General features: G+C 44.1%; 2 protein-coding genes and 1 long non-coding RNA gene across 8 annotated transcripts in view; 1 reads left to right on the forward strand and 2 right to left on the reverse strand.

The window, feature by feature from the left end:
- LOC118301237 overlaps positions 1-26877 on the forward strand; it is a 1055945-nt gene that overhangs the window by 494016 nt on the left and 535052 nt on the right. The gene's annotated exons all lie outside the window — the stretch shown is intronic.
- On the reverse strand, positions 1310-3566 carry atp5pf (ATP synthase peripheral stalk subunit F6). The gene is made up of 4 exons (XM_035625860.2): positions 3426-3566; positions 2227-2396; positions 1862-1986; positions 1310-1411 (listed from the first exon to the last, which is right to left on the reverse strand). The coding sequence occupies exons 2-4, from the start codon at positions 2394-2396 to the stop codon at positions 1383-1385; spliced, it is 324 nt and encodes a 107-aa protein (XP_035481753.1). The 5' UTR covers positions 3426-3566; the 3' UTR covers positions 1310-1382.
- Positions 5067-26877, reverse strand: part of appa (amyloid beta (A4) precursor protein a) — a 33198-nt gene continuing 11387 nt past the window's right edge. The window contains exons 2-17 of one of the 2 annotated variants that reach the window (XM_047330780.1): positions 20625-20792; positions 18625-18754; positions 18298-18410; positions 17992-18182; positions 17316-17659; positions 16534-16701; positions 13675-13808; positions 12677-12751; positions 12419-12577; positions 11928-12056; positions 11750-11849; positions 10650-10862; positions 10231-10284; positions 9555-9646; positions 8122-8268; positions 5067-7637 (exon numbers count right to left, since the gene is read on the reverse strand). In XM_047330780.1, the coding sequence (XP_047186736.1) occupies positions 7539-7637; positions 8122-8268; positions 9555-9646; positions 10231-10284; positions 10650-10862; positions 11750-11849; positions 11928-12056; positions 12419-12577; positions 12677-12751; positions 13675-13808; positions 16534-16701; positions 17316-17659; positions 17992-18182; positions 18298-18410; positions 18625-18754; positions 20625-20792 (2316 nt within the window). In that variant the 3' untranslated portion in view covers positions 5067-7538. The remainder of the gene's footprint in view (positions 7638-8121; positions 8269-9554; positions 9647-10230; positions 10285-10649; positions 10863-11749; positions 11850-11927; positions 12057-12418; positions 12578-12676; positions 12752-13674; positions 13809-16533; positions 16702-17315; positions 17660-17991; positions 18183-18297; positions 18411-18624; positions 18755-20624; positions 20793-26877) is intronic. The other variant, XM_047330781.1, reaches the window with a different exon arrangement.

Here is a 26877-nt window from a genome sequence, read left to right on the forward strand (position 1 = left end):
ACCAGACCATGGACCCTTGTTAATGGCCCATGGTTCCTGTATTGTTTTGTTTTTTAAATCATTCTTTACTTAGAATGCAGTCTTTCATTTTCTGAGTTTAATATTCAAAAGCTTGGCTGCACTATATTTAAAACTTCTGGGCATCAGGTCAGATGGAAACTTGCCCAGTCTGACACCATTTTGGGGTTTTCAAATATTCATACTGCAGAGGCTGAAATCCATCTCTGGCTTCGTCATGATCCATGATCCATCATGTTCGATTCAGAGTGACAGCCGGGGGCCTGAAGCAAGGTCAACGCACCCAGGATATGATAATTAAAGTTGGCATTATAATATAATGAAAATAAGCATTAAGGAATCTTAATCAAGTTTACTGTTGTGGATATTTTTTGCCCTTTTGTCTGATGATCAAACTATACATGAAGGGAAGCTGAAGTGAAATGGAAATAAAGACAAATACTGTCTCGTTAGATATCTTCAGTATTTCCCATCGTTATGAATAAACAAATCAGTGTGAATGATCTCATCACATTAACTACTTCTCTCAGTATGACATCACTTCAGCTTCCCTTCATTACTTTGATCATTGTCAAACAAAAGTATTCATTCAATTGTAAACTTGTTTGTTATTTGGTCATTTTTTTGGATCACTTTCACATGTTCCAGTAGGTTTCAACGTTTCTTTTCTCATACTGTGTTAATAACTTTATTCATGGTTCTGATGATCTTCACGCCGGTAGCTGGATATGTAAACCATTATAAAATGTCAAACATTTTTAAGGATCTACACAAAAACACTGGTTTATTGACAAGAGGTTTGAACAAGGTCTTATATGAGATCAGGTAAAACAACACATTGGTCAAGGGATGGTGTTGAGTTATATTAAATATTCTGACAATCATTAATATATGGGAGGAATGACCATGACGCTTGTATAAAGTGGCCTTTCTCGTGCTTATTTGTACTTATGCAAATTTCTTTAATTACAGTAAAGCACACTGAATGACATCTGTGTATGATAATGCACTATATTTTGATTTATCAAGTCATAATTGTAGCATCACAAAACGCAGGATTCCCAAAAATTCAAGGACTTAAGGATTTCTAAGGCCAAATGTCCCTGAAATACACAGCAGGTCAAATGACTGTTGTAGTGAATTTTTAAATGTGTCTATTCTCAAAAACTTTAAAGGTTGTGATTTATTCCCCTCAAATCCACATACCATTCAGGATTTCTGACCTGTGGGAGGCTGCAAACGATATAGACATCATCTGAATACTTCTTGTTAATTAACCAGTGCATCACAGTTCACTCCACAATCTTTTTATTAAATACAACATATTGGTGACTTGTAGGAGATTTATATGACATGGACAGAGTTCACTTGGCCACTTCCTCAAGCTGGGGCTCTGGGAGGGAAAAAAGAAGAAAAAAGTGTCAGCTGTACAACTTTTGAAGAAATACTGCAGCTGTGTTACATGTTCAAAATTCCTGCGATTAGATTTGATATCTAGACAAAATCAACAGCGTTACGGAGCAACTAGCAAATTAAAGTTTCACCAAAAAATACTATGAAGCTCTGAAGCTTCTGATAGAATTGTCTGGTGTCACCATCTATGAATTATTAAGAGACAGACAAATCCAAAAAATCTGTGCATCTCCCCCCAGTGGCGAGGGAGTAAATATCTATAGAGGATGGGGACAGGTAACTCATACACAAGTCATATGATCTGACAAGAATCTTTTAGTTGTTCTAAACTAAACATATGAAGTAATTTTGATTCATATCAACCATTTTAAACACACACACAAAACAGCACAACGCGGCAAACGATGCTAAGCAACATGTTTTTACTGACCTGTGAATTTGATGTCGGGGAACTTGACGAGGTCTCCGCCACCGTAAAGTCTCTGTAGCTTGGTGACCTCTTCGGACACGTTCTTCTGATACGCGGCCCCTGCGTCCACAAGGCCACCAGAGCTCCTGGGAGAGTCATGGCATCAAATAATATTTGAGACGAGTAGAGGATGTATTTGGATTAAATTTTAAATAGAGGGGAGGTTGGGGTTTAAATTTGTGCGAAAGAAGCTTTGACATTTTTGGAGTTGGTATTTTATTTTGTCCTACTTTGAGAACTTTTGTCTACCTAGACTACGATCAGCAAAAAAGTGTCATCCACAGACCATTTCTACACACAGTGAAGGGTTAGTTCTATCAACTGACTTGCTCTTGGTGTTGTAGTCACGGATCTTGTCCAGGAACAGTTTCTGCACGGGGTCGAGCTCCTTTGTCCGGTTGAGGACCACGGCGGAGAAGCCGATGTTCCTGCGCAGGATAAGACTCACGGAGGAGTGCAGCATGGAGGACAGCTGGAACAACCGGTGGAGCGCCATCTGGGGGAGCAAAGGGGCTTCTGGTAAGACTGCTTGTAATCTAAACAATACATCGATTGCAGGTTCGGGCCGGTTGAGAAAAAAATATATAGTTTAGAATATTTGGCAAGTGGCATCCTCCTTACATTTATGGCCACTGTTGTGCCTAACGCATTGATTGACAAAGTTTGTTCACAGCCTCACAAATAATATGAATCGCCCTCTCACAAATCCCCAGATTGACCCCCTCTGTTATATTGTGAAGATGAAAAACCATATTATCATTTTTCAGTTGTGCGTATGGCATAAAAGCACTACTTTTATTTCGTAAACCCTTTTCTATCCTCACTAATGTACAACTTCAATCTCGAATATTCTTGGAATAATAAATAATAAACCTCATAATTTCTCATAATTTAACTGATGTTGCTGGTTTAAGAAAAAAATCATAATATACTCATTAAAACTTATGGTTCTAATGCATTCATTATGAGGTCACATCATGTTATCCTTCCACCTTCCCCATCTCTTCTTCCATCCATATAATTTATCCATGTTAATATTGAACTTATTTGGCCTTTTTTGTCTTAGGACTCTGCATGTTAAACATCGAAGCCAATCTACAACCGTTAAAGCTACAGGTGCAGTAATTAGCAAAAGCTACATTTCCCATTAGCATAGCCTAGCCACCGTCGACGTTAGCTAGACCCGACAGTTACAACTGCCTTCAACAGCTCCCCGACTTTGGGTGTCGATTTAACTTAACCATTTTCCCACAACTTTGTAAACAGACTCTGTTTTAATTCTGGCTGTGCTGCTAGTTAGCCAAATCTCTGCTAGCCTCACCTTCATCAATACAACTGCTAGCTGCTAAGTTAGCTTTAGCTGACGTGACCCGGGCTACAAACATTATCCTCCGTCGTTTGTCGCGGTGCAGTTTTGCATTACAGACTGCCGACTTTACCCTCGCTGCATTAAACGAGTACAAGTCTGCGGTCACGACCCTCGGGGTGAAGTTAAACTCATTGATTCTTTTAAATGTCAGCTCACCTTGGGTTTGACACACTGGAGTACAGAACTGAATGTGGAGGACCCGCGGTGGATTGTGGGAATGCGATGGCGGAAGTGAAGCGTTGACGCATTCAAGGGCGTCACTGCGGTTACGTCGTGTGCGCAGCGCTGCGCATATTCAGGTCGCCGCAGAAGTTCCTCATAAAAATACAATTAAAGAAGACTTATTCAAGTTGATCCTAAGATTTTACCCAGTTAAACTTTTTGTTTTTTTACACAAGATGTTGATGTAAATTGCTCTTTCATTAATTTTGGTCTTGTGGATTTACAAATAAACTGTGCCAATGTGAGCACTTTTATAGTTAACATTTTCTCTGGCGTTTTGCTTTTTAATATTAATTTATAAGTATATTTGGTTGTTATGATCACTGTAATAAAGTCTGTAATGCATTTTTTGTTTGGCAACCAGCGTAATGTAGGTGCGTTGACGCTAAAATATAAAAAAAATTGATAGTTCTTATGTTTTTATAAAGCTAAAACAGCCTGGGGTCAAATTGACCCTTAAAGAACACAGATGCGTTCAACATGTGTACATTGAAAACATATAATCATAATTTTTTTTGCCCCCACAAAATTAGGAAAAGTCATCAAATATGAAGCAAACTAAATTCTGCAATCCCTTTAAATAGAGACGTTGAACATTGAATCAATCAACCAATCAGATTTTATTTATATGACACTGTTTATACAAGCAAAACACAAAGTGTTTCACACAAAAAAATATATGATTTTATATACATACAAATGGCTGATGAACTGAAGGAAGAAACTAAATTTGTGCCTTAAGCCGATATGTTTTTCGGCCTGACGTCTTTTTTTTACAATTTGTCCAGCTAGTTCTTTTCATTGATTATGATTATGTAAAATCTCTTGGTCTTATCCAGCTGCTCCTTTGCTCTGCATTGCTCCTCTTTCAGTTTTCTCGTGGCACAGTAATGCTTCTTCTGGACCCTTTCGTGGAAAACAAGCTTTCTTTTCAGGATGCCAACTCATCATGCTATTCCTGCCTGAACTTTTGCGCTGTCTTTATGTTGTATTTTCAAATTGATAATTCTGCCTCTCAATTTGCAATCAATGGCTGATCAATATCGGGCATGCACGCCTGTACTTTCCGCCTTGATAGGCCGCAGACATGTCTCAAGTTTTTGGCCTTGGCCTTCTGCTGCTTCTGCTCGAATTTATTTTTAATTTCCCAGAGACTTGGTCTGGCCATTGTGGATTGTTGATTCGTTACTCGATCAGACTCAGACTTGTATCAAAGAACTTTCTACATTCTGATCAGTGAGATGACTGATTTGTACACTTAATTTGTAACAATCAAAGGTGCCAAAAAATCAAAAGGAGCACGACATCATTGTGATGAAGGCATGCTCATGTCAAAGCGACATGACATCATCATGTCCCTTTGACAGTTAACAATCAAAAAACAAATAAGAAAAAATAAACAAGGCTATGTGTGCATATTCTTGTATTACAACGTTACACGGTAGGAACACGTATGTATGCTACTACATGAAGCATGGTGGAGGTGGTGTCATGGCGTTGTGGACTTTTGATGCGTTCAGGGCATTTGGTTGTAATGAAAGGAAGAAAAAAAAAACCCACAAAGACATCTGTATGTACATTCAAAACTTTATTATGGAATACAGTGTAGAAAGCGTTTTCCCAGTCAATGCAAATGGCCTGCACAATATTACACAGTGGAAAACAAAAAACAATATATTACCCACAGAGAAAGAAAAGAAGATGGAAAGAAAATCCTGCTTCCTCCTCTACTCTACTGCCCTCTGTCGGGCTTCTCACGACACGAGCACCCTCCGAACACCACCGGCCCGCCTCGCTGCAGCCTCCATGTCTCTGCACAGATCTTACTCGCCATCAGCCGCACAAACAGAGTGAGAGGTCACACTGTATTTCTTTGTGTAATGTTGGGATGGGGACTAATCTGTCACGTGAGCTGACTGTATGAAGATGAACAAAGGGAGGGGGGGATTTACCTCAGACCAATATCTGATCCTCTGCTTTCAACCCCGACTCGCTCTGGGCTCTCTCTTTTTACGGTGAACGCCTATTACCTATATACGGACTCCAGTTCTGTGCCTGCGAGGAGCCGAGTGTGCGTTGATGGCAGAGAGGTGAGGAGCATCGCCTGAAGTGAAGGGAAGGCGAAGGAGGAAGGGGAGGGGAGGGGAAGGGAGGTGCTGGGGGAAGTGAAAATCCATTATATACACAGACTGCCTGCCTGGCTGGCTATCCATCCGGAACTGCAAGTCATTTCCTCTCTACCTCGCCCTCCTCCTTCCTCCTCCTTCCTCCTCTCAGCAATTCACCTGTTTTATCAACAGAAAGCAGAAATGATAAGAAGAAAAAAAAAACAGAAAAGAAACAGCGTTGACGTGCAACCGGACGAAACACCAGACGGAAAATGACAAAACACGCGGACGCAGAGACAACCCCTCACCCATCCCAACCGCTTCGCAATTTTTCCAGCTCTCCGTGTAACCTTCACCCCCGTGACAAGCCCTTTTCAAAAAACACAGAAACATGGATAAAAAAAAGCAAAAATTAAATAGGGTGATTTCTGAAAGCGCAGATGCATGAGGATTTTGAACACAATATTTTTCAGTGAGTGAGAACAATATGCAAACAGAAAAAGCCATCCCCCACCCCTCTCCTGTAGCTTCAGGAACGTAGCATGAAAAGACCTTTTTTTTTCTTCTTTTTTTTAAAGAAATGACAAACACACTTAAATTCCAAAATCACAGATCTCTTTTAAATGTGTAGTTTACATGATATCAAAGCAGAGCCTGATCATCTAGATTCATATATATTCTTCATCATTTGTTTGAAGTCACGTGATCACGAGAAGATACTAAATGTACAATCTTGCTAGAATGACAATCTATATGTGAGAAAGGATCTCGAGAGAGAGAGAGAGAGAGAGAGAGAGCAGCCTTAAGATCTTTTTTTTCCAAATCCCGTTGTCATGCACTACATAGGAACAGCTAAGACTTGAGCATTACTTCAGTAACATTACACGCAATTTAAAAAAAGGACTTTACATTGGCTGATTTTTTATTTTTTCATTCTTTTTTGAAAAACAAAACTGGAAACGATAAGAGAAAAAACTCTAAATCAAAAACAACTCATTCAGAAATACGTAGGAATTACCGTCGTTGTCGTCATCAACATAATTCATCATCATTAGCAATCTCCAAATATCCTTAAGAGCCTCGTGTGGCTTAACACAGCCCAGCTGTCGTAAGAATGCACAAAGAAAAGAGGAGGGAGGGAGGGAGGGGAGGAGGGGAGGAGGAGGTTCACTTATACTCCAGTGTAGACTGTAGAGTGAGTGCAGTGGTGGTGCAGTAGGAGGAGAATCACTGGGCCTCGTTTACAAAAAGAGATGATGCTGGATTTAAAAACCTATATTTCATTACAGAGAATATGATGGAAACAAACGAATGATCTGATGAGTCACCTACATGCTAAGCAGCTCCTGTAAACGAGGCCCAGGTCAGCGTGCGCCTCTTGTCCGACTGATCAGTGGTCAGATTTCGCCTACACAAGTCAACACCTTAAACTTCCCCAAGCCAGCAAAAAAACACTAAAACAAAAAAAAACAACCCCAACTATACACTGGCCCTGAATCAGTGTGGAGAGAACCCGCTTCCTTCCCCCATGGGTGGGTTTGTTTGCAATGCACTGGGCGGGGCCTCTTTCTATACACCAGCAGGCCCAGACGGAGCGACATATTTAAACCCCCCCACCCTTTCTTAAATTAAAAGGCTACTTCCTCCAATAAAGTGAACGAACTCGGTGCAAACTGGCGTCCGCCCAGGCAAGTCTGAAAGAAAACCCAGACTACAGTCACTCGTAACGGACTATTTCAGTCACTCTATGATCTCGGCCGCCTTATTGGAGACGTGGGACTAGTCGGGAGGGGGGGTGGGAGGGGAGGAGAGGTGAGTGATGTGTGGGAAGGAAAATGTTTGAGTGTGTGTGTTTATGAGTGTGTGTGTTTATGAGCGTGTGTGTGTGTGTGTGTGTGTGTATGTGTGTGTGTGTGTGTGTGTAAACGTGACATTCTCCTCAATTCATCTGCTCAAAGAACTTATAGGTGGGGTTCTCGTAACCGTTCTGCTGCATCTTGGACAGGTGGCGCTCCTCGGGGGTGACGGCAGCATCCACCTGGAGGAGAGCCAGAGGGAGGAGGGGGTGAGGGGCAGCACACACACACACACACACACACACACAAACAAACACGCACATAGTGTGTAAGTGCAAGTAGAGAAGAATCTGCACTAGCAAAACTAACTTCCTGGATGAAAGTAATTGACAAAAAATAACGAGGCTGACACGATTTCCTAACAGCTAGGGAAGGTTTTGAAATGATAAAAGAAAAATATTTAGAAAAGCAAAGAAGGAAATTCATTTGTAACAGGCATTAATCTTATTATATTTTCTGAGGGTTTTTTTTTCATGTAACATTCCTGCTCTGCATTCTTTTTCTAATATTGTATCTCAACGAACACCCGTACGAGTGCAACACCTGACAGACAGCTTGAGGCAGCACGTGCGCGCACAGTGTCGCCAGCGCTCGCCAGATTGGCCGCCGCGCGGAGCAGCTTGCGCACAGCGCACACACAAAACTCACAGGTCAGCCGTTTCTCACCTCGATGACTCCGTGGTGGATGGACGTGTACTGCTTCTTCCTCAGCATCACCAGGGTGATGACGATCACGGTCGCTATGACGACCCCTCCGACCATCAGGCCGATGATGGCGCCCTTGTTGGAGCCCACGTCCTCGGCGAAGAAGACCTGTGGGGGAATTTGAAGGGCGGACAGCGGGCAGGTGAGCTGTCAGTCACGCGGCAATGACCAATCACAATCAGAGTTACACCCTGATGATTTATGATGTAATGGGATTTGTCTACGCTTTACACAGCGTTGTTTCTTGTGACACTGCTGAAGGATGTGTGTAGTTTTAGGTTTTGAGCCACTTTGATGCATCTATTTTTAAATTTGTGTCATTACAGAGTCGAATTAATCTCGAAAAATAACCGATGTGCTGAAGACAAAACACATGAAAACACATCGACATGACAAATACTGTCAGACGACTTCTATCCGAGGAGTCATTTCCTGGTGGGGACCTCTCCTCCTGTGCCTCGCAGGTGATTTAAAGAAAGCAGCGAGGAAGCGTTGATCCAACACAAACAACACTAACACACACGCTTTTAAGAAATTCCTGACACCAAATAGAGGCTTCCGCTTCCTCTGTGGAGGAAGGAGGAAATCAGGCCCTGATATCTCCACCCGTCTCGACACTTGGTGTCAACCGGCACAAACCTCCATAACATCGCTGAGGCATGGTGACATTTTAACACCCCAGCATGTGTCAGCGAGTGGGGATTTAATTTCAGGGCGAGTGAGCAGCATCCTCCACAATAATCCTACGGGACGCTGGTGGGGGGTAAGAGTGAATATCAAATTAAGAGGCTGAGTTAAGGGGGCAGACTCTTACACCCACTGCTCCTTGTGAATATAAGAAATGTGATATGTAATAAAATGTAGGGATTAAGGGGATTAAAGCCTTTGGGTGAAAGGGATAAAGTACGTGGATTATATTTTGACTGAGGATGGATTGAGGTTTTTTTCTTTGTGTGCTGGAATTACAATATTGGATGAGATTAAAGAATGAATGCAGAACTGGGTTGGAGCCTTGTTACTCTCTCAGTACAATAAACCTGTGGCCACTCACAAATATCAACTGCACAGAAAAAAACATAACTCTGATCAGACGACCGTGAGTGAAAAGCAGGCAAGCATGACGCACACATGATCACGGCTGTCTCCATGGACACCTGTCTCCATGGTGACAACCTTGGGAGTTTACGAGGAGGACAAAGTGGAATCATGGACCGGACTTGTGTGTGTGAGTGTGTGTGTGTGTGTGTGTGTACTTGTGGGTGGGAGGGGGCCTAGTGCAAACATCCCTGTCTATGTCTCTGTTTTTTAATCAGCCTTCGTGAGTCTGCATGTCTCTTTCCAGCAGAGTGAGCTGGTCTCTGTGTTGGTGTGTCAGTCTGTGTGCCCTGGTTTACCAGTTTCTGGTGGTGAACTTCGTATTCAGTGCTCTGTCTGTCCTCCGTCTCCATCCGCAGCTCGGGGAAAGCCTCCATCTTCATTCCAGTCACTGGCGAGCGAAAAAGGAAAAGTGCTATCCATTATGGATGGTGACACTCAGCCGCTTTCTCATCCTCATCCTCACACACACACACACACACACACACACACACACACACACAAACTTGCTGAAATCTAACTCGCTCGCTCGAGCAGGATGGACAGCGTGCAGGAGTGCCGGGTGTCACAGCAGCGTGGGATGAATACAGCAGTGTGCAGAGACCCTGCAGCTGGATCACACCGCACAGTCGGCAGTGTGCAAATGAAGGGCGAGATGCCGGAAACGTATTTTCCTGACTTAACTCAAAAAGTTTTGGACGGAATCTGAAGAGGTGAGCTTTTTGAAAATGTATAATTCAATCTGATGTTTACGACATATGACCCCACGGCCTCCAGAGGTTTCATTTCTTATTCAAGAGTCATTTTTACACATAAGTAAGCAAACACCCTTAAGAGATCTGAAGGATTTTTGTCGCATAGCAACCTGGTAGACAGGGAGTGACAAAGACAATCGCATAATATGTGCCTTATTGTGGCATAAGTGGCATTATATTATCTAAATACTAGGATAACTTTTTCAACTATATAACCTACCTGGCCGTGTGGGGATGCCTCTGTCAAGGTTAGGGCGAGAGTCCACTGGCTCGACTAGAGGAAGAGAGGGAGAGAGAGAATTTTAACTTTGAATCATTTTGAGGAACAAAAACTCTGTCTGGTGGTCTCTGCAAAAACAACTACACTCAGGTAAGTAAAGTGCTGAATCCTTAGGGAGGGACAAAACACCAATCAGACATTCTTGGCTATTGCCAAGAATAACTGCACTCTGGTAAGTAAAGCGTTGACTACAGGGATTGTAACAAAAAGTCCTAGTTAAATAATCTATGAGGAATTAAAAAACTCAAATTCAGTCATACCACATTGTCTTACAAGGCCAAAAAAAGAAAGCTTATACCCTTGTAGCTTGTATTTTAATAAACTTAAATGTAGCTGCTGCTCTTAGATGATGTTTATACCCTGGTTCTCGGTGTTGGGCTGGTTGAAGCTCTCGGGGTGGATGAAGCCGACTCCGGCCAGGCCAAGAGTGTCTTCCTGGGGCAAAAAGTCCGTCTGTCCATCTCCCAGCTCCTGGTCGGGCATCAGGGCGTCGTTGCCGTAGCTCACCCTCACGTCCGTCTGCAGGTTGGCCAGCTGCTGGGCCATCTCCGCCTGCTCCCTCTGCAGGAGCTCTGTGTGGACGAGGACGAGGATGCAGGAAGGAAGGAGAGAGGTGAGGACATAAGAGGATGTACTTTCAAATTGGAAACTAGAATAATTTCTTACAGTTGCCAGTGTGTTTATATTTCTACTTATTCTATGCATTGACCCATGAAAATAAAGCCTCAAAGAAATGCTTAGCCCATTTTTCTTTTTTACTAGACCTGGTGCCTAGCAGTGGCTGAATGTTGCCTTTTATTCTGAGTATGTTTGTTCCCGAGTGTGTGTGTGTGTGTGTGTGTGTGTGTGTATGTGTGTGTGTGTGTTTTGCCGGGCAGCACAGACTGTGACGGCCTCCAAGACAGAGACACAGATGGCTGTGTGACGCACGCAACCGCAATAAACCCAAAAACCCACCGAAAACCTAACAAATGCAGGGACGTCGGGGAGGACGGGAGGAGGAGGGGAGGAGGGCAAGGGGATTTATCTTCCAGGCAAACAGTTTCATTTGACTCTGAACACAGGGATTAGGACAAATGGCTCTGATGCCCTTATCAACAAATAGAATGTATTTCCGTGGGGCTGGAATTCGGAGCATTTCTTTATCTGTCACATGTAGCAGAACCAGGACAGAGCGTCTTCCTCCGCATCTCTCTGGTGCCAGGGGTCAGCAGTCAATACAGTGAATGTGACAGACATCCAACATTCATATGAACAAGATGGAGTGTCGTGATATTATGAAAGATTCTTATTTTCACGTCTCTACCAACGGCCCTTGCATCTTTCTCACTTTGGATTCTATTGCTCCATTTCGCTTGCCTTGAGATTGTAAAGGCTGTGCCTTTTTTTGGCCTTTTAATTTCTGGATTCTACTTTTGATCAACGTGAGCGTCTCAAAGAGTCGAAACGTCAAACTCACCGACTTGGTCCTGGATATCGTCGGCCACGCCGGGCACCTTGTAGAGAAGTCCCAGAGACTGGTTCATACGCTCCTCGATGACACGCAGGTGGGTCAGCACCTATCGCAGACATTATGTTTTTGTGCTGTGTGTATATGGCAGAAGCAGAATCGTATTGCGTGTAGGTGTGTAAATTACCTGAGGTCTAATCTGGGCTGCCTTCTTGGGGTCCACCATGCGGACGTGCTCAAAGTGTTTGAGGGTGTGCTGCCTGTCCTTCTGCTCGGCGCGCACGTACTTCTTCAACAGGCTGAAGACGTGACGGGGCTGCAAATGGGCGAGGAGCGGACAAGACAAATGGGACAGCGTGATGCATTCATATATATTTAAAGTCTGGATCGGAGAACGAATCAGCTGAAGCTGTAATTAGTTTTGCAGACATGAACCCAATTATGGGGACGGCTGCCCTTCACGTATGACGAATGTAGCAGGAGACCGTCCGAGTGAGATATACGTTCACATTCTACGGGGAAAGTTTCGGGGCATTCAGTGATGTCTGGGAAGAGCAGCATTTGCAAACTTTCGTGTTCTCGCATAGACAAAAGACAAGACTCTTGCGACAGTAACAATTTAAAGGGGCTTTGCATCAGACTCCTGCATCGGCCACAGGAGAGGTGTGTGGGGCGTACCCTCGGCGGGTCCTGCTGCAGGGCGGTCAGGTAGCTCTCCAGAGCCAGGCGACGGCGATCGTTGAGCAGAGCCTCCACCCGGGCCATGTGGGTCTCCACCAGCTGCTGGCGTTCGCTGGCCGCCTCCTGCTCCAGCGCCTCCACCTTCTCCTGGAAACGCTGCCGGCACACACACGCCACACGGGGCAATGAAATCGCACAGGAAAAGAAACGTGGGTGGTTTTGAATATAATATTGTACAGCTTAGGCATGTCTTACCTGGATGACAGCCTTCTTGTCGGCACGTGGAAGATTCTTGGCCTCCCTCTCGGCCTCCTCCCACTCTCTCATCACCTGAGCACAAGAAAAGAAAATGAAGGAAAAACATTCATTAGACTTGTCAATCAACCTCATCTCTTCACTCGTTCCATCGCAGCTTGATTTTTACACTCCAGCGAAACATCTAATTTTCTCTTTGTGCCAGGGATCTGATCTGATCTTTTTTTTGACAGCTGTCTAAATGGAAGGAAACGTGACATTATACATGAAGGCAAATATTAGATTCTTTCAGACTGTGAGTGTTGATATAAGGACCCTTTTTCCTGCTTTGTCAATCATATTGAGGCTTTATATTCTACGTCAAAGCGTTAAAGACAGTAAAAGTCTAAGCTCAACAGTTTCTGTTCCCTTTTTGGTTTGGTTTCTCCTTCAGAAAAATCCCTCAGTTCCATCCTCTCTGACTCACTGGGGATTTTTTTCTTCTTCTCAGGCCTCTAAAGACACGACCTAACAGTCTCTGTAAGGGTGAAGTCAAGTGTGTGAAATCAGACGATGCTGCGCCTGTGACTCCCCGAGCAAAACAAAAGAAACCAAACCAGAGTGGTGCACAAACTCTGGCAGAAAGAAGAAAAAGGAAAGGGCGCTCTAAATGCCACGCAAGGTTGTGAGTGTTTTCGAGTCTGGAGCTCTGAAAACTGTGCTGCTGCTGTGGACCATCTGGCCCTCCGCCGGAGAGCGAGCCGCTTGATTAAAGAATACAATTAAAGTTGAAATGGCTCAGCCAGCTTACCCCGGGAGGGATTAACAAACGCACCTATTCGTTTTGTTTGCCACACCTCTTTTTCTCCCCATATTCTATTCATAGAAATGTCTTTGTCCTCTTCCTGCTCCAAAGAAAAAAGCCTCCTCTCTGTTCTCCGCCGTCGCTCTTCTTCGGCGACACGTGTGTGGACTGCTGATCGGCTTTAAACCATCAACAGCAGAAGAACATTTTTCACCTGGGACATCCTCTCGCGGTGCTTGGCCTCCAGGCTCTCCTTGGCCTTCTGGAAGTGGGCGTGTTCGTTTTCGTCGGTGGGCGTCTCCAGGTAGTGGTCCACGGCGTCGGGGGAGCTGGGCGTGGCTGTGGGTACTGCAGGAAACGGAAGCAGAGGGAGAACGAGAGGAGGCGGGGAGGTGAAAAGCTTTTTCGCCGGAGCATCTTTTTTAAAATGCAGACGTTTATATAGTTTGGTCGGGAACACAAACACAAATGCCCCGAAATGGGTTAAAAGGGTTAGTGTGAGAGCGAGCGAGAGAGGAAGACGATAAGATAGTAGCACCTTCCAAAAGCAGACAAGTGAAAGCCTCAGATGACCGGCTGTCCCTTTGTAGGAAAGACACAAATCCCCTCTCTCATTTATATAACTTCATTCACCGCATGACGGGGCTCTGCTGCCAAAAAACACTGAGGCTGTGGGCTCAGACGCCGCAGACGGAACCGAGGTCGACTTACCAGCCAAGTGGATCATCTTATTAGACCGCGTGAAACGTAGTTTTAAATCAGAGGGAAAGTTGATTATCTTTTTATTATAAGTGTGCTATTAAAAGTGGTTGCTTGTGTGTGTGTGTGTGTGTGTGTGTGTGTGTGTGTGTGTGTGTGTGTGTGTGTGTGTGTGTGTGTGTGTGTGTGTGTGAGAGAATTGGAGTGTGTGTAAGCGTGAAGGACGCACGTCATGTGAAATTGGTTATGTCTGGGGAGACTGCCTGACTGCACAGGACACAAAAACAACAGAGGTGTTTTTTTTCACTCTGACCTGAGCCGAGTGTTGTGTTCGTCTGTGTTCATCGAAATCATTTAAAGGATTAGACCACGCAAATTACAAACAAACCCAGAATAAAGCTCGCTAGTAGTATCATGAAGACGGTTTTAGTTCACGCGGGGCTAGAGACGTCTGCCCCCGAGATTTATGCCGCCATGTCAGCATAACGGAGGTCAGTTTGTGGCGCGCAGAGCAGTGGAAAATTACAAATTCAACGGCGGCATGTATTTTCAGAATGACCGTCCGAAACCCCAGAACACACTGTGTTATCGCGAGCAACAAGGGAATCAGTGTCATCTTTCAATGCTCTGGGCACCACAGATGAAATCACATCCACCTCCCAAAAATCACAAAAACGTTTAGCACGAGGCCCAGTGTGTGTGTGTGTGTGTGTGTGTGTGTGTGTGTGTGTGTGTTGTTACGGGGGTGGACACTGCAGCACTTTTTCACCTCCACTATGCTCAGCAGAGCAGTAATCCCATATCAAAACACACACACACACACACTCATGCTCATAAACACACATACTTACACTCTCAAAACACACACTGTGGATAAAATTAGATCAAAAAATATAGGGAAGTGGAGATGGAGCATGACTCCATTTTGCTGCAGGGCAGATCGTGCACTTTGTGGCTGAGATGCACACACACACACACACACACACACACACACACACACACACACACACACACACACACACACACATATTGAGGGTGGTTCGCAAAACCCCCACTATAACACGCAGCCCTCATCTGTGAGCGCACACACAAACGCACACACACACACAAACACACCTGGCAATGAAAAAAGACAACGCCGGGGGGGGAAAACAGGTTGTCAGTCCACGAGTGAGTAACTATTTAAAATCCAAAAAGCTCAGTTTGTGACTGAATGATCATGTCAAGCTCAACAGAGAGAGAAGTCTCCATTATTAGGTATAAATAAATTACAGTGTGCATGCCCCGTTTTCACTGCTGCCACTCATCAACCATCACAATGTGATACAGAAGGCAGGTAAACACTCGTTGCCTACAGGAAACGTGTTTCAAAATCGCGGCAGGCTAATTCGACAGCCAGATTTAAGTCGATTGAATGAATTGAAATAAAACGCGTTTTTCCTCAGTGACGAGGACGCAAATAATGTAAGCAAGGACGGAGAAGGATAATGTGCAGCCAGGTGAGGATTACTGCGAAAAAATAAAATCCTGCCTGGCTGGTTTATACAGCTCGTGTTCACGCTCACGTAAATGTATAGGATGATGCCCGTGAAACAACTGTAATCGCAGATATTATCATAGTTATTATACATGCTCTATTGCGCAACAGCAGCGTTACCATGGTAATGTAAGAAGAAAAAAATGTCAGCCTCTGAAGCAAATTGTCCGTGGAAATGAATCCTTTGTATCTAACCACTGTTATTGGAACATGCAGCTGTTGGCATCGTGTTTCACTACTTTATTTCTAATAGGGATAAATTAATTCAATCTCAATCGGATTTTCAGAAACACCAAAGCTAAGCGCGGACTCTGAAGTATAACTTGTCTCTATCATTTGTCTTGGCTGGAAAATGGCAACTGCTAAAACACTTCTACATCTTTCAAAACAAAACCAGGTCCAGTGTTTCTCAAAGTAAAATAAGTAACTCAGAAATGAACTGAAGTAAAGTACTTAGGTACCACTGAAGGATTCCACCTACAGACTGACCTGGATGTAAAAACATGCTGATTTTGGGGGGGGCGGCTTCAATAGTTCTATGTTAATGTTTTGTTGCAAACAAAAACCACACACACACACACACACACACACACACACACACACACACACACACACACACACAGGCGGTGAGGAAAAGGGTCAACGTTAGGCAGGAAAGAGAGGTGACAGGTAGGGAACGTCTAGAGGAGTAGCACACGTAAGGAAGCAAGGCTCTTTTGAGCGGCGGTTAATATCTGGCGGACAGCTCAGGGAGGAGGACGGCGAGTAAAAAAAGCGAGGAGGGTTAAAGACGAACTGGAGATGGAAACGGCTCAGACCAGCGAGCTGCCGACTTACTGACGCTGCTGCAGACAGACAGGCAGTACTCCTCGGACTCAAAGTTATTCCTGTTGCCCCCGCAGCCGCCGTAGATAAACTGAGCACAGCGGCCCTCCTGTCGGTCAAAGTACCAGCGCGGCAGCATGGCCCGGCAAGGACCGGTCTCTGCATTGGCCCAGCACACATCTTGGAGGACACACACACACACACACACTTGTCATCATTCACAAAGCTGCCACAAAGGTCTCTTTAGCTCACCATATGTAAGTGCATCATCAGATCTCAGTGGACACATTACAGGAATAAAATGCTTGATGCTACAAAACAGGGTATGGGAAGGAAACCAGGTGTTAGCATCATCATCATCATCATCATCATCATCATCATCATCATCACTGCTGCCTGGAAGTGAATGAAAGAATAATTCAACAATGAAATGAAAAAACAAGGAGCTGAAACAACCGATTCTGATTCTAATGGGACGTGGCTAATGAGAGCTGTGGAATGACAAATGAGCACAATAAGGAAAATGACAGTAGGAAATTAATTGGGTGAGCAGCACGAAGTTCGACTGTGTTTAGCAAGGCATAAAAAAAGAAAAAGAACACCCGTCATCTGACTACTGTGTTCAAGATGTTGTCACTTCTTTTAAAAAGGCTGGAAAATGTTCAAGGTTTTCAAGGACCTTCACACACCCCATTAACAAAAAGCAAATAAAAATGTGCCGATGTTTAAAACAGAAGGTGTAAAGCAAAACTACACACACACAATCACACACAAATATCAGGAATGTTCCTCACCCCTGACAACTTCCTCGACAGACTCAGTGGTGGTGGTGGTGGTGGTGGTTGTCATGGCAACATTGGTGGTGGGCTCGTCGGCATCCTCGTTGTCGTCGAGCATGTCGACGATGTCCTCGTCATCTCCCTCCTCTTCGTCCTCTTCGTCCATTGCCTCTTCGTCCTCTTCTCCATCTCCGTCCTGGTCGTCGTCCAGCGGGTCGTCGTCCACCTCCTCATCTTCTTCTTCCTCGTCCTTCTCCTCGGCCACCACCTCCTGCTCCTCCTCCTTTTCGTCGCCCTGCACTACCGCAGATGGCCTGGCTTCCTCTTGCTTCTCTGCTGGCTCGGGCTCCCGCACCATACTGGGAGAGGAGGAGGAAGAGAGAGGGAGGGAAGGAAGGGGAGAGAAGTTGAGGCACATGGAGCCAACAAGATCAATGGTGGGAAGGAAAGAGTGTCAGTGAAAAGAGGGATGAGGAAGACAAAGAGGATGAATGAGAGGGAGGAAAGGACGGGGACTCTAAATTATAACCAACCTGCAGTTTGCTTTCAAGGACAGAAATTTTATCCTCATGTCGATGTTGAAAATGAAAGTGCCAGTATCTATGATCATCTGAACACTGATATATTACTCTGCTGCTCCTTTGCCCTCATTTATCTCTCAATGTGTGTGTGTGTGTGTGTGTGTTTGTACCTGTTGTCAGAGTAGTCGGTCTCGGCACCGCCCCACCAGACATCAGAGTCGTCAGCGTCCTGCTCGGCGCTGTCGGCGTCGCGCTCCGTCTCGACGGGGCAGCACACAAACTCCACTCCTCGGAAGCGGTCGATGCCGCACGGCAACAGCATCCCGTAGTCGTGGAGATTCATGGTGCGGTCTCCGCAGGACTGACAGAAGACAAAGGTGGGAAATAGACAAAGAGATAGAGATCGGTCAATATTAATGCTAACCATTGTGGAAGTTTGTGCGTGTGTGTGTGTGCGCGTTTGTGTGTGCGCTCACCTCCTTGGCTACAGTGTGCCAGTGCAGGTGGCTCTCACACTGGTCCATGCGCTCCTGGTGCAGGAACTTGCACTTGTCCGGAACGAGCAGAGCATCACTCACAAACTCTCCGACTGCAGCAGCAACAAAAATGACAACATCCATTTTTAGAAATCATACACAACAACAACTTCTGAGCGACTCAAGACATATTTCAACTGACACCGCAAACGGCAGTCGAGCATAGCTGACTCTCTTACTCCTTGGTTGCCATGGTAACTCATCTACGAATACTACTTTCTCAAAAAAAAGAGAAAAAAAGTCTGTATAATCAGAGACTGGACTCACCCAGGCAGCGGTAGGGCACAACGATGTGCATGTGTGTGCGACACTGCTTGCGGCCCTTCTTGCACCAGTTCTGGATGCTGATTGGCTGGTTGGCCTCCACTACATTGGTGATCTGGAGCTCTGGGTACACCTACAAACATAATAATATAGATATAAATATTATAATGGTGTCACAGCATCACAAAGATGAAAGATAACAGAACAGGTTTTCCTCTCCCCATCTCTGTCCATCTCTCAGTAGCAGCTCGAACCTTTTCAGCACCTACTCAACAGTGGGAACCGCAAATTGCAAAAAATCGTGGACTCGCTCTCTCCGCGTGTCCTACACACACTTGCAAAAAATATGCTTGACCAGGTTCTACTCCTACACTGTTCACTTCAGTATTTTTAACCCATGCAGCTCTTTTCGAATTCTTACAGTGGTTCTCTTTCCTCGAGCCTCCTCCGGACCGCGGACTCTGAGGCCGTCTTGCTCTCGGTGGAGGACGTTTATCACTTTGGGACATGTGGGAAAACATTTGAGGACCCTCCGGTCTTTACATTACTGCACTTGCTCGTCGATGTTGCTTTTGCTTGGCAGGCTCTGGGTTTGTTTACCCCCCTGTGTTCGTCTCAGCCATGCGTGACACATTCAATGTGTCATCCCTCTGCGAATACCTCTCCCCTCATCCTTCTTCACGACACGTCCTCCTCCGTCTATCTCTATCTTCGTGCCTCTCGCCATGCACAGGAACGACTTTCTTTCTTTCTAGTTATTCTGGGATTTTGTTCTTCTGTTCAGCTTTTGAGCAGGAAACTTGTTTTCACGTCGCCTTCATCTCTTTGTTTTTCCTTTTGATATCTCAAGGTCAGCTTCCGGGGACCCATGATAGACTTTTCTTTTGCGTTTGTTTGTTATCGCTGGATTTGTTATTTGTCGCAACACTGGAAAGATGAGCTAATGTTGCTCGGAGCCCGCCATAAATGCTCTTCTGAGAAATCGCATTATGCATCACCTCCGCTTATCAGACAACTCCCTTTTATCGTTTCTCTCCACCAGAGTGTGTTTCTGCAGTGATAAGACAAACTCCTGGAATATTTCCCCCGATTAAATTATTTTTTTGTGGTTGGAGAAGACTGCGGTAAATAAAATAAAAACAATCTATGTGTGTGGTATTGGTGCGTTTGACCTGGTTTGCTTTCACTTTAAAACAAAGGTCATGTGGACGTAAGCAGCTTGTTCACTGAGCGGAGTTTTGGCCTCATGTCGCTTCTGCCAAATTGGGGATTTTGTTGAACACAAACAAATCTGCTCGCAGACTCTGAGGCTCACTCAGGACGGACCGTGTATCCAAAACCCAGCGAGAATAAATATCTCCGCCTGCCCCCTGATACACATAATACTGACAGAAATTCTCAGTAGCGTTGTGTGAAGATTATTCTCGCAGGCCCAAACACAGCAATGTTAAATTGTACATTTTAATCCAGTCTTGCTTGGTGTGTTTTCTCCGCCGCTACCTGCTCCATCACTTTCCGATTTGCTCCGAGCGTGTCGGCTTAATGGCGAAAAAATGTAAATTATCCGACCCCGTTAAAAAAAACAACTAAAATGTCACGACTGTAAACATTTATCACGCAGGATTATTTCTTGCTCAACAAAAAATAAACACAGGGTAATTATGGTTTAAGAAATCCATATATCAACGCACACGCAGCTAAATTAGAGCCGTTGCCAAAGCCATGAAGCCATGAAACAAATTATGATGATTGATGAGGAAGGTCTCGGAGGAAACATCATCTCTTACCACTGCTGCTGCCCCCCCACCCACCCACTCACCCCAAAAAACACACCTTAATCCAGCTGTTGCTTTTTACAACATTACATACACTTAACATTCATATCAGATTACAAAAGGTGTGATATCACACTTCAGCAGGGGAAATTAATAATTGTACATACGTATAGAACAGAAGGTGAGCAGCTTCATCTAGCATCACACACACTGACACACACACTTTACCTCCTGGCAGTACTGCAGGATGCCCTCCTTGGTGCCGATGCAGCTCTTGGTGCCGGAGGGGTCCGGCTCCCACTTGCCGCTCTGCACATTGATGTGCATGTTGAGTTTGCCGCAAAACATGGCCACCTGGGGCTCTGCCAACAGACCCATAGAAACATCTGTAGGCACCTAGAGGTGGGAGGGGGGAGACAAGAGAGGACCGGAGACATAGAGAGAGAGATTTAATGAGAATCACCATTCATGTTAAACTCCTTGAGCACTTGTGCTGAAAAATGCAAGACGGATGCAATTAAATTTTATTGATCGGATAGAGGGGGTGGGGGATTAGCATGTTAGATGAGAGGGAAGATGAGGTGAGCTGGTTTGAGATGAGAGGAGCGAGATGAGGAAGAGGAGGAAAGCCTCAGATGAGGTTCTGGGTTTCTTAAAATCAAACTCAGCCTCTGTTCACATTTGCCACTGGGTGTTTTTCAAATGTGAAAAAGGGACGCTGCTGAATAAATGCTGGACATCAAAAATCAATAACTTTAGTGGAATAAATTGCCTCAAACAACTGGCCTGAAGCAAAAACCAATTCACCCTCTGTTTCCTGTGGTGTTCATGCACACACACACACACACACACACACACACACACACACACACACACACACACATTCCTCTGCCCTGCGCAGCAGCGTTTATGGGAACACTGTACATCTGTGTGCCTGTGCGGCCCTTTGCAGTTTACAAGTCTTTTACATGACAGAATAGTGTTTATATAACCCTTCGTTGATTTGTGTTTTGGTTTCTCTCTCTCCATCAGTGCAGAACATCCTGCGCATAAGAGCAGGTTGGCTGGAGGCAAAAGGGAGCGTGTGTGTGTGTGTGTGAGACAGAGTTAGTCCGCCTTTGGCATGAATGTATTAATTTTTGTGTTAATTTATGCTCCGGTGTGTGTGTGAGTGCCTGCATGAATTCGGAGGGTTCTGCGCCGAGGTCCCCCCCAGGAGAAGAGGTGCAGACAAACCACTGAATGTCTGCATTGTACTGACAAATGAGAAGGAAACAAAATGGGAGGGGGAAAAAAAAAGAGAAGGAGACAGAGGGAGGGAGGAGAGGGACCGCTGCCATTGTGCGCTGCCTAATCGTGTTAATGGGTTTCAAGGCCCTGGCAGGCAAACAAATGCTGTTTTGTGAGATGGATAGCATATTTCTTCCTCCAGACTTGATCTTCTGTCAAGCAGCCGCGGGGCATTCCAAGTCCTCCTCCCAAAAAAGGAGAATAGCTGGCGGCGCAATCGATGTGGACTCAATTTGAGGCTGAAAACTCAAACGCCCGGATCGATTGGACGGCCGCGTATCTGGTGTATCGGAGGAAACGCGGACTTTATCAGCTCGCATTATATTCCATTTTATTCACAATGACATTTGGCGGAAGGAGGAGGAGGAGGAGGAGAACGTGCTCTCTGCTGCTGTCGGTTCCCCTTGCCTACTTACACTTGACTGCGCCCAGAGAAGGCAGCCAAGGCAGGAGGAGGCAGCTTTGCCAGTCGCACACAAGAAGCACGAGGCGAACGCAATACAATCATCACCTGTACAATGTGATGCCGCTGCAACTGAATCGTGCCGCTGAAAATAAACATTTTGCGAGGCTCGTAACGATCCGTTTGAGGCCGTGGAGGGGAAGCGCAGTCACTCAGATCTGTCAGTTTTATTGGGTAGTGTTGTTTTACTGCTCTGCATTATATTTCAGACGGAAAATAAGATTCTTCTTTTTACAGCCCCCAAATGTGAATGGAAAAGGGCTGGTGGAGGTGCTGCAATTTGTAAGAATCACAAACAATACAATTGTTGCAGGATTACTGTGTTGCATTAAACCCTTGCAGGTGTCTCACACTGTTTTCATACAAATGAATTCCGTGAAATGTTCGTGAAAATTTGCTTCGGACATCTTTCCCCGGCGCTTGCCGTTTAATGTTAGGACCGTACGGCCTCTGTCGGTTCACATTCCCTGCTCACGGCTGACATCAGGATTGTTTGAGTGATTCCAAAAATGTGAGAATGTTCATATTCATGTTCAAAGCAACTGGAGACGAGCCTCGGGTTGGTTTGTGGCAACGTGTGATTGATAACTCATAGATAACTGGCGCACCTTTTGGAGAATTCCTGGTCTGATGCGGAGAGACGGCATTCATCCAACTTTGGATGGTGCAGCTCTCATTTGTAGAAACCTGACTCGGTTACCTAGACGGTCAACCCCGTGACTTTTCAGAGTTGGGACCAGGAAGCAGAGTTGCAGTCTTACACGCTTCTCTGCGCTTCTATTACAGCAGTCACCCCCACAAAACCCCATAGAAACTGTTTCTGCCCCACGACCACTTCAACTATCTAATCCAAAGGGAAATAAAAGAGGTGTAATTCACACAAATCTCATAAAGATCAACACAAAGCCTATAAATGAACCTAACAATAGAACAATAAAATGTGGATTATTTAATATTAGGTCACTCCCATCTAAATCTTTGTTAGTGAATGATCTGATAACTGATCAGCACGTTGATTTATTCTGTATGACTGAAACCTGGCTACAGCCAGAAGAATATGTTAGTTTAAATGAATCAACACCTCCCTCTTATAATAATACTCATATTCCTCGGACCACAGGACGAGGAGGAGGAGTAGCAGCAATCTACCAAGCAGACTTATTGCTTAACGCTCGACTTAACCATAGTTTTAACTCATTTGAAAGCCTAACTCTTAGCCTCCTTCACCCTAGCTGGAATTGTCAAAAACCAGTTATTGTAGTCGTTGTTTATCGACCACCAGGCCCTTACTCTGAATTTTTATCTGAATTTTCAGACTTTTTATCTGAGTTGGTGCTTAGCACAGATAAAGTTATTATAGTGGGTGACTTCAACGTTCATGTGGATGTTGCCAACGACAGTCTTAGTTCTGCCTTTAATTCGCTCATAGACTCAATTGGTTTTACTCAACATGTAAACAAACCCACTCACTGTTTTAATCACACCCTCGACCTCGTTCTGACCTATGGCATAGACATTGACAATCTTATAGTATTTCCTCAAAACCCTCTGTCCGATCACTACTTAGTTACATTTGAATTCTCCATTATTAACTTTACTGAATTTGGAGAAAAGTTCTATTACAGCAGGTGTCTATCAGAAAACTCTGTTAGTAAATTCAAAGAAACAGTTCCTTCGTTATTTACTCTACTGCCATGTGTCGATACAGTGCAGGATCGTTATCAAAACTTTACTCCCATACAAATTGATGATGTTGTTGATAGTGCAGCAGCCTCACTACGTTCCACACTTGACACTGTCGCCCCTCTGAAAAAGAAGACAGTCAAACAGAGGAGGATAGCTCCATGGTTTAATGCACAGACACGCGCTTTAAAACAGACGTCACGTAGGTTAGAAAGGAAGTGGCGTTCCAATAGTCTAGATGATTCTCACCTAGACTGGAAAAATAGTTTAATTACATATAAGAAAGCCCTCCGAAATGCCAGAACCAATTATTTTTCTTCACTAATAGAGGAAAATAAAAACAACCCCAGGTTCCTCTTCAGCACTGTAGCCAGGCTGACTGAGAGTAAAAGCTCTACTGAACAGTCTATTCCTCCAACTCTAAGTAGCAATGATTTCATGAGTTTCTTTACTAATAAGATTATTACCATCAGAGAAAAAATTTACCAGCTTCTTCCCACTAATGGCACATGGTCCAGTACTGTAGGTTCTGAACCAATAGTATCGCCTAATTTTTATTTAGAATGCTTCTCCCCTATAGATCTGGCTGAGCTGACTTCACTTGTCACTTCATCCAAGTCATCAACCTGTCTTTTAGATCCTATTCCATCAAGGCTATTTAAGGATGTATTACCTTTAATTAATAATTCCATATTAGATCAGATCAATTTATCTATATTGACAGGCTATGTACCAAAGGCCTTTAAGGTGGCAGTAGTTAAACCTCTGCTCAAAAAACCAACTCTGGACCCAGATATCTTAGCTAACTATAGACCCATATCAAACCTCCCCTTTATCTCTAAAATCCTTGAAAAAACTGTTGCTAACCAGTTATGTGACTATTTACACAGGAATAGTCTGCTTGAAGACTTTCAGTCAGGTTTTAGAAAACATCATAGTACAGAAACAGCACTACTGAAGGTTACCAACGACCTTCTCATGGCCTCAGACAGTGGATATGTTTCTATTCTCGTCCTTTTAGATCTTAGTGCTGCATTTGATACCATCGATCACAAAATTCTGTTACAGAGACTAGAACACATTGGGATTAAAGGAACAGCACTAGAATGGTTTAAGTCCTACTTATCTGATAGATTTCAGTTTGTTAACGTTAATAACAAATCTTCCATGCATACAAAAGTGAGACATGGAGTACCACAAGGTTCTGTACTGGGACCGATACTTTTCACTCTATATATACTTCCTTTAGGCAATATTATAAGAAAACGCCGCATCAATTTCCATTGCTACGCTGATGATACCCAGCTGTATTTATCTATAAAGCCAGATGAAACTAATCAGGTCGACAAACTTCTGGATTGTCTTAAAGACATAAAGGCCTGGATGACTTATAATTTTTTACTTCTAAACTCAGAAAAAACTGAGGTCATTATACTCGGCCCTAAACACCTCAGAGAAACATTATCTGATCATATAGTTACTTTGGATGGCATTACCTTGGCCTCCAGCTCTACTGTGAGAAACCTTGGAGTTACCTTTGACCAGGACATGTCCTTTGACTCACACATAAAACAAGTCTCTAGGACAGCCTTCTTTCACCTGCGCAATATCAAGAACATTAGAAACATCCTCTCTCAAAAGGATGCTGAAAAACTAGTCCATGCTTTTGTTACTTCTAGACTGGACTACTGTAATTCATTACTGCTAGGATGCCCCAATAAGTCTGTGAAAAGCCTCCAGCTAATCCAAAATGCCGCAGCTCGAGTTCTGACAGGAACTAGAAAAAGAGATCATATTTCTCCAGTGTTAGAATCTCTGCATTGGCTTCCTGTAAAATTTAGAATAGAATTCAAAATACTGCTCCTAACATACAAAGCCCTTAATAATCAAGCTCCATCATATCTTACAGAGCTCCTAGTTTCATATTATCCCAATAGATCACTTCGCTCTGTAAATGCAGGATTACTTGTGGTTCCCAGAGTCTGTAAAAGTAGAATGGGAGGCAGAGCCTTCAGCCACCAGGCTCCTCTCCTCTGGAACCAGCTCCCAGTTTGTGTCAGGGATGCAGATACCCTGTCTACATTTAAAGTTAAACTTAAAACCTTCCTTTTTGATAAAGCTTATAGTTAGAACTGCTCAGGTGTTTAATAAACCATTTCTTTATTATGCTGTTATAAGCCTAGACTGCTGGGGGAACTTATATCATGAGCATCTTTCTCCCTCTCCCGTTCTCTCCTTCTCCCTCTTTCTCTCCCTTTATATCTCTCTCCTTCTCCCACCTTTTCAATCTCTCTCTCTCTCTCTCTCTGCCCCCATGTATCTACATTACATGTCACTAACTCTGTTTTCTCTCTCCCCTAGTAGATCTGACCCCAGATCTGCAGGATCCAAACCCGTCATTATTATTATTACTATCATTATTATTAATAACATCATTGTATTTATAAGTATCAGTTTTCACTAATTATAAGTATCAGTCTGGTAGAAATTAAAGCAACTGTTATACTACCCCCCCCATCCCCCGATATGTTTACAGTACATGTCACTAACCCTGTTTGTGTTTTCTATCTCTCCTAGTGTATCTCTGACCCCAGAGCTGCAGGACCCAAACCCGTCATTATTATTATTATTGCTATTATTAATATTAATATTAATATCATCACTATATAATGACAACAACATAATTGTATTTTTTAATTATAAGTATCAGTCTGGTAGAGATTACAGCGGCGGTTGTACAACTGTCCTCTCTCTCTCTTCTCTCCTACTGTCTCTCCTCCCACCCTCTTTCTGCCCACCTCTCCTCTCTTCCTCCTCTCTCTCCTCACCCCAACCGGTCGAGACAGATGACCGCCCACAACTGAGTCTGGTTCTGTCAGAGATTTCTTCCTGTTAAAAGGGAGTTTTTTCTCTCCACCGTCGCCAAGTGCTTTGCTCATTGTGGGATTTGTTGGGTTTTCCCTGTAATATTGTAATATTGACCTCACTATGTAAAGTGCCTTGAGACAATGTATGTTGTGATATGGCGCTATACAAATAAAATTG

This window comes from Scophthalmus maximus, chromosome 1 (genome assembly GCF_022379125.1).
Source record: "Scophthalmus maximus strain ysfricsl-2021 chromosome 1, ASM2237912v1, whole genome shotgun sequence".
NCBI classification, from domain to species: Eukaryota; Metazoa; Chordata; class Actinopteri; order Pleuronectiformes; family Scophthalmidae; genus Scophthalmus; species Scophthalmus maximus.

Bases quoted from the DNA above. Each gene is read 5' to 3' on its own strand.
- atp5pf (XM_035625860.2), bottom strand. From the start codon at position 2,396: ATGGCGCTCCACCGGTTGTTCCAGCTGTCCTCCATGCTGCACTCCTCC. The intron at 1,987-2,226 runs GTCAGTTGATAG...TGACTCTCCCAG, and splicing joins GACTACAACACCAAGAGCAA to GAGCTCTGGTGGCCTTGTGG. The intron at 1,412-1,861 runs GTCAGTAAAAAC...TTTCCCTCCCAG, and splicing joins CCCCGACATCAAATTCACAG to AGCCCCAGCTTGAGGAAGTG.